The sequence below is a fragment of the Pristiophorus japonicus genome, chromosome 3, assembly GCF_044704955.1.
Source record: "Pristiophorus japonicus isolate sPriJap1 chromosome 3, sPriJap1.hap1, whole genome shotgun sequence".
In the NCBI taxonomy this organism is placed as follows: Eukaryota; Metazoa; Chordata; class Chondrichthyes; family Pristiophoridae; genus Pristiophorus; species Pristiophorus japonicus.
Genome location: NC_091979.1, coordinates 9,082,227 through 9,090,128, shown reverse-complemented (window position 1 = coordinate 9,090,128; position 7,902 = coordinate 9,082,227). Strand labels below are relative to the sequence as shown.

At 51.8% G+C, this 7,902-nt stretch overlaps 1 protein-coding gene across 1 annotated transcript in view; it reads right to left on the bottom strand.

Annotated features, from left to right (window-relative positions):
- Positions 1-7,902, bottom strand: part of LOC139260449 (uncharacterized) — a 54,004-nt gene that overhangs the window by 39,187 nt on the left and 6,915 nt on the right. The window contains exons 4-6 of the mRNA XM_070877012.1: positions 6,815-6,879; positions 5,493-5,654; positions 3,514-3,655 (exon numbers count right to left, since the gene is read on the bottom strand). Coding sequence (XP_070733113.1) covers positions 3,514-3,655; positions 5,493-5,654; positions 6,815-6,879 — 369 coding nt within the window. The remainder of the gene's footprint in view (positions 1-3,513; positions 3,656-5,492; positions 5,655-6,814; positions 6,880-7,902) is intronic.

Sequence of the window (7,902 nt, the reverse complement as noted above, 5' to 3'; positions counted from 1 at the left end):
GGGGGGGAGAAGAGAAAAGAGAGAAGACTGGGGGGGGAGAAGATGAAGCCGGGCCCGGCCGAGGACTTCGGGTGGGGGCCCGCACACAGCCAATGCCGGGCCGTTACCAACTCTTCGGGCAGGGCCCACCCCCAGCGAGATGCCAGGCGGGCGGGCCCCACCGACGAGGTAAGATGCATCAGGCCACTCGGCCCGGGATAGGGTCGTCGCCCCTTCGGCCCGGGATAGGGTCGTCGCCCAGTAGATGGGACGCGCTGGGAGGGCCAGGAGCTACTGCGCATGCGCGCAGCTGCCAGCACTGTTTTTGGCGCACGGCTGTAGCTCCGCCCCCAGCAGCTCCCGCTGCACCACACCGAGCTAGAAACTGGCCTACAGCTATCGGAGAATCGCAAGATAAGTCTTCGGCGCAATTTTTATTCTACAATTTAGGCGGGCCTCTCCAATGTGCGCCGTTCTAGCGGGAGTCCCGAAACTTGAGCCCACTGTTTGGGGGTCTATCGTACCCGTAAGGATATTGGTCCTGGCTCTGCTGAGGTGCAACCCGTCCAACTTACACAGATCCCACCTCCCACAGAAGCGGTTCGAATGCCTCAGGAATCTTAAGCCCTTCCTCCTGCACCATCTCCCCAGCCACACGTTCATCTGCTATATCCTCCTTTCGAAACATAGAAAATAGGTGCAGGAGTAGGCCATTCGGCCCTTCGAGCCTGCACCACCATTCAATGTGATCATGGCTGATCATTCCCTCAGTACCCCTTTCCTGCTTTCTCCCCATACCTCTTGATCCCTTTAGCTGTAAGGGACATATCTAACTCCCTCTTGAATATATCCAATGAACTGGCATCAACAACTCTCTGCGGCAGGGAATTCCACAGGTTAACAACTCTCTGAGTGAAGAAGTTTCTCATCTCAGTCCTAAATGGCCTACCCCTTATCCTCAGACTATGTCCCCTGGTTCTGGACTTCCCCAACATCGGGAACATTCTTCCTGCATCTAACCTGTCCAGTCCTGTCAGAATCTTATACATTTCTATGAGATCCCCTCTCATCCTTCTAAACTCCAGTGTATAAAGGCCCAGTTGATCCGGTCTCGCCTCATATGTCAGTTCTGCCATCCCCGGAATCAGTCTGGTGAACCTTCGCTGCACTCCCTCAATAGCAAGAACGTCCTTCCTCAGATTAGAAGACCAAAACTATATTCCAGGTAAGGTCTCACCAAGGCCCTGTACAACTGCAGTAAGACCTCCCTGCTCCTCTCCTCAAATCCCCCAACTATGAAGACCAACATACCATTTGCCTTCTTCACCGTCTACTGTACCTGCATGCCAACTTTCAATGACTGATGAACCATGACACCCAGGTCTTGTTGCACATCCCCTTTTCCTAATCCGCCATCATTCAGATAATATTCTGCCTTCATGTTTTTGCCACCAAAGTGGCGAACCTCACATTTATCCACATTATACTGCATCTGCCATATATTTGCCCACTCACCTAACCTGTCCAAGTCACATTGCAGCCTTTTAGCGTCCTCCTCACAGCTCACACCTCCACCCAATTTAGTATCATCTGCAAACTTGGAGATATTAAACTCAATTCCTTCATCTAAATCATTAATGTATATTGTAAAGAGCTGGGGTCCCAGCACTGAGCCCTGCGGCACTCCACTAGTCACTGCCTGCCATTCTGAAAAGGACCCGTTTATCCCGACTCTCTGCTTCCTGTCTGCCAACCAGTTCTCTATCCACGTCACTACATTACCCACAATACCATGTGCTTTAATTTTGCACACCAATCTCTTGTGTGGGATCTTGTCAAAAGCCTTTTGAAAGTCCAAATACACCACATCCACTGGTTCTCCCTTGTCCACTCTGCTAGTTACATCCTCAAAAAACTCCAGAAGATTCGTCAAGCATTTTTGCATTTATATAAATAAATTATATAAATACACCTATTTCTGTACTCGCTAGCTCGTGGCACCGGGAGTAATCCGGAGATTACTACCTTTGAGGCCCTGCTTTTTAATCTCTCTCCCAGCTCCCTATACTCTGCCTGCAGGACCTCATCCCTCTTTCTACCCATGTCATTGGTCCCGATGTGGACCACGACCTCTGGCTGTTCACCCTCTCCCCCCAGAATGCCCTGCAGCCGCTCGGTGACATCCTTGACCCTGGCACCAGGGATGTTGCCTGGACTGGAGAATTTTAGCTTAGCAGGGGGCATCGATGTAACGTAAGTGGTAGAAAGTTTAGAGGGGACTTGAGGGGAAATCTTTTCACCCAGAGAGTGTTGGGGGTCTGGAACTCACGGCCTGAAAGGGTGGTAGAGGCAGAAACCCTCACCACATTTAAAAAATACTTGGATGTGCACTTGACCAGCAGGGCTACAGACCAAGAGCTGGGTGGGTCTTGGTCGGCCGGTGCAGGCACAATGGGCCGAGATGGCCTCCTTCTGTGCTGTAAATTTCTATGATTCTATGAAGTGGGCAGGGGGACCAGAGATAAAGGGGGGAGGCTGGATACCAGAACTAGGAAAGGCAGTAACCAGAGCCTTGATGACCGATGGCAAAATACTTAGAAGAACTGTGACATACGAAATGGATTCCTTACCGAGGAGCCCACAGTACAATCTGAAGGATCAAACCTTCCTCGCAAACAATGGACAACCATCAACCTCCTCAGAACCGGTCGATACTGCCACCTTCTCCACAGCGGGGCAGCGCGGAGGCCCCGACCTGCGAGAGACCGTCGGCGGCAGGTCGGGGCCATAAAAGGAGCGGCGAGTGGCGGCCATGGGCAGCGTGGCGGTGTACCACGGCAAGGTACAGCGTGATCTGGTGCAGGAGGGAGACGCAAAGGTCCAGGTCGGTGATTGGAGCGTGGGCAGGTACAGCAGGAGCGGCGAGGTCGGGGCGAAGGAGCGGCGAGAGATTGTGGAGGGACGTGATCGGGGGCCCAGGAGAGGCGAGGGGCCCAGGGGCAGCACGGACCAGCCCACACTGCGATATGTGTGCGCACTAGGTCCGTGCAGCAGAGCAGGTCTCCAGTCGTCTTGGTTAATCCTTGCCACTGGACCAAGACCTAGCTCTGTCAAGCCCGTGTGGTGGCTGGTGTGCAACGGCCACCCCACGTTAAAACAATCCAAGTACAGGCATCTTCCACCCTTCGGGATGTGGATCAGGATCTGGAATATTCGGTCCTTCACTGAAACACCTGTGAGCTCAGGCTTTTTTGGCGTGGAAGCAAGTCATCCTCGCTTCGAGGGACCGCCTATGATGATCAGGTGGAAGATTGTGACTACGACTGTGGAGCTCCTAATCAGACCCTGGAGCATATCACTGAGCACTGCCCTCAGAGGGAAATCACAGGCAGCCGACGGGATATTCACACTGTTACACCAGAAGCTTTTAGCCTGGATATCTGCCTTAGATATTGACATTTCATTTGTTTTTTGCTGCAGGTCCTACCATACGAAAGAGGATGAAGAGCAGATGTAAAGGGGGCAGTAACGTACCATGGGTATCCGCAGGGCACTCCTGTAAAACGCCCGGATCTCCCAGTAGCAGCAGATGTTGTAGATAAATTTCACCAGCCGATGGACCCAGAACACGCCGGCAATTAGCAGGATGAAGGTTATCAGCACATTCTGCCGGATCCTGAAAAACAGGAGCCCGTACAGGTTACATCGTATCTAAACCTCAGTAAGTGCAAGTTACATCGTATCGGAACTTCAGTAAGTGCAAGTCACATCGTATCGGAACTTCAGTAAGTGCAAGTTACATCGTATCTAAACCTCAGTAAGTGCAAGTTACATCGTATCAAAACTTTAGTAAGTGCAAGTTACATCGTATCTAAACCTCAGCAAGTGCAGGTTACATCGTATCTAAGCCTCACAGTAAGTGCAAGTTACATCATATCTAAACCTCAGTAAGTGCAGATTACATCGTATCTAAGCCTCACAGTATGTGCAAGTTACATCGTATCTAAACCTCAGTAAGTGCAAGTTACATCGTATCTAAACCTCAGTAAGTGCAAGTTACATCGTATCTAAACCTCAGTAAGTGCAAGTTACATCGTATCAAAACTTTAGTAAGTGCAAGTTACATCGTATCTAATCCTCAGCAAGTGCAGGTTACATCGTATCTAAGCCTCACAGTAAGTGCAGATTACATCGTATCTAAACTTCACAGTAAGTGCAAGTTACACCATATCTAAACCTCAGTAAGTGCAGGTTACATCGTATCTAAGCCTCACAGAAAGTGCAGATTACATCGTATCTAAACTTCACAGTATGTGCAAGTTACATCGTATCTAAACTTCAGAAGGTGCAAGTTACATTGTATTTAAACTTCACAGTAAGTGCAGGTTACATCGTATCTCAACCTCAGTAATTACAGGTTACATCATGTGTGGAACTTACTAGCACAGGGAGTTGTTGAGGCGAATAGTATCGATGTATTTAAGGGGAAGCCAGATAAACACATGAGGCAGAAAGGAATGGAAGGATGTGTTGATTCGGGACAGCATAAACACCGGGTTGGGCCAAATGGCAGTAAATTCAATGTGATTCTATGTCTATAAATGCAAGTGTTTTCTTTCAAAAGAAGCTGTTGGATTGTTGCATACACCCAACAGGCTCACTAACGTACATCAGGGAAGGAAACCGGCCATTCCTACTGAGCCTGGGCCTACACGTGATTCCAGTCCCACACCAATGTGGTTCACTATTAATGCCCTCAGGTCAGTGAGGATGGACAATAAATATGGCCTTGCCAGCAGCTCAGTCAGCCTGGGAACCAGCATCAGACAACGGATCCAGCAACACCAGGGTCAGGGCCAAAGCTCACTGTCTGCCCACACCTCCTGCAGGGCCCTGTCCCTGGGGTGCAGTTACATCCTGCACCCTGACGGTGGGTCACTGAGCCCGTTACCCTCACAGTGACTGCCCCATTACCCCCGCAGTGGGTCACTGACCCTCCCTGTTACCCCCAGAGTGACTCACTGACCCCCCCCGTTACCCCCAGAGTGACTCACTGACCCCCCCCTTATCCCCAGTGACTCACTGACTCCCCCCCGTTACCCCCAGAGTGACGCACTGACCCCCCCGTTATCCCCAGTGACTCACTGACTCCCCCCCCCCCCCGTTACCCCCAGAGTGACTCACTGACCCTCCCCCCCCGTTACCCCCAGTGACTCAGTGATCCCCGTTACCCCCAGAATGACTCACTGACCCCCGTTACCCCTAGAGTGACTCAGTGACCCCCCCATTATCCACACAGTGACTCCCCCCATTATCCACACAGTGACTCCCCCCATTATCCACACAGTGACTCCCCCCATTACCCACACAGTGACCCCCCCCCCAATTACCCACAAAGTGACCCCCCCCCATTACCCACACAGTGACCCCCCCATTGCCCACACAGTGCCCCCCCCCCATTACCCACACAGTGACCCCCCCCCCCCATTACCCCAACACTCTGCGGTCCTTACTTGGCAGTGCAGACCTGCGGGGGCAGGAAGGCGTCCGGCAGCGTGACTTTAACTAGCTGATTCCCGCGCTGCGTGCTGTTCACCAGCTTGTTGGCGAACAGGATGTCGTAATCGACACAGTTGATGAGGAAAGTGGTGAATGTGACGACGAAGACAAACTGCCTGCAGAAACCGAGAGAGAGAGAGAGCGGGGTTAGATACAGAGTAAAGCTCCCTCTACACTGTCCCATCAAACACTCCCAGGGCAGGTACAGGGGGTTAGATACAGAGTAAAGCTCCCTCTACACTGTCCCATCAAACACTCCCAGGGCAGGTACAGGGGGTTAGATACAGAGTAAAGCTCCCTCTACACTGTCCCATCAAACACTCCCAGGGCAGGTACAGGGGGGTAGATACAGAGTAAAGCTCCCTCTACACTGTCCCATCAAACACTCCCAGGGCAGGTACAGGGGGTTAGATACAGAGTAAAGCTCCCTCTACACTGTCCCATCAAACACTCCCAGGGCAGGTACAGTACGGGGTTAGATACAGAGTAAAGCTCCCTCTACACTGTCCCATCAAACACTCCCAGGGCAGGTACAGGGGGTTAGATACAGAGTAAAGCTCCCTCTACACTGTCCCATCAAACACTCCCAGGGCAGGTACAGCACGGGGTTAGATACAGAGTATAGCTCCCTCTACACTGTCCCTTCAAACACTCCCAGGGCAGGTACAGGGGGTTAGATACAGAGTAAAGCTCCCTCTACACTGTCCCATCAAACACTCCCAGGGCAGGTACAGCACGGGTTAGATACAGAGTAAAGCTCCCTCTACACTGTCCCATTAAACACTCCCAGGGCAGGTACAGCACGGGGTTAGATACAGAGTAAAGCTCCCTCTACACTGTCCCATCAAACACTCCCAGGGCAGGTACAGCACGGGGTTAGATACAGAGTAAAGCTCCCTCTACACTGTCCCATCAAACACTCCCAGGGCAGGTACAGCACAGGGTTAGATACAAAGTAAAGCTCCCACTGTCCCAACAATACGCCTGGGACCCAAGGTCAGAAGGGTACAGCCCTCCCCCACCGGACCAATATTATACGTCCACGGTTATTCACAGTAACTGAGATTGCCAGCTTTAAGGCAGTTTTAAGACGGTGTGTCTCCCTTTCAGTACAGTGCTGACACAGCTGGCAGTGGGGGCCCAACGACCGTCAGGGCCCCACATCACCACGGGGGTGGGGTGGGGGGGGCTCTTGCCGAGCAGGCCCACCAGCCCCGGGGCGAGGCTGAATCTATGCTGGGCACGGATTGTACTGACAGACAGAAATACAACTTACACCAATTCAAACATTTCCGTCAGCAGCATACAGAGGAATCCGTTCTTCTGATGCAAGTGGTAGATGTGAAGGCCAGTTAAGGAGTGATGAGAAACTTCAATACTCATAGCACCAGGAGCACAGACACCTCAGACAGATTATTCATCACATCACTGCAGTCCAACAGGCCAAAATGCAGAGAATCTTAAACAGCAGCATTAACAGTTATTACCACTGAAAACAAACACACACAGTATCTCCCTGACAGAGTGGGACTGAGAGACAATGTACAGATATCTCACTGTGGGAGAGGAACGGAGAGACACCAGTCAGTGTACAGATATCTCCAAAGGAGTGGGACTGAGAGACACCAGTCAGTGTACAGATATCTCCGAGGGAGTGGGACTGAGAGACACCAGTCAGTGTACAGATATCTCCAAGGGAGTAGGACTGAGAGACACCAGTCAGTGTATAGATATCTCCCTGAGGGAGTGGGACTGAGAGACACCAGTCAGTGTACAGATATCTCCCTGAGGGAGTGGGACTGAGAGACACCAGTCAGTGTACAGATATCTCCCTGAGGGAGAGGGACTGAGAGACACCAGTCAGTGTACAGGTATCTCCGAGGGAGTGGGACTGAGAGACACCAGTCTGCGTACAGATATCTCCGAGGGAGTGGGACTGAGAGACACCAGTCTGTGTACAGATATCTCCGAGGGAGTGGGACTGAGAGACACCAGTCAGTGTACAGATATCTCCCTGAGGGAGTAGGACTGAGAGACACCAGTCTGTGTACAGATATCTCCGAGGGAGTGGGACTGAGAGACACCAGTCTGTGTACAGATATCTCCGAGGGAGTGGGACTGAGAGACACCAGTCTGTGTACAGATATCTCCGAGGGAGTGGGACTGAGAGACACCAGTCTGTGTACAGATATCTCCGAGGGAGTGGGACTGAGAGACACCAGTCTGTGTACAGATATCTCCGAGGGAGTGGGACTGAGAGACACCAGTCTGTGTACAGATATCTCCGAGGGAGTGGGACTGAGAGACACCAGTCTGTGTACAGATATCTCCGAGGGAGTGGGACTGAGAGACACCAGTCTGTGT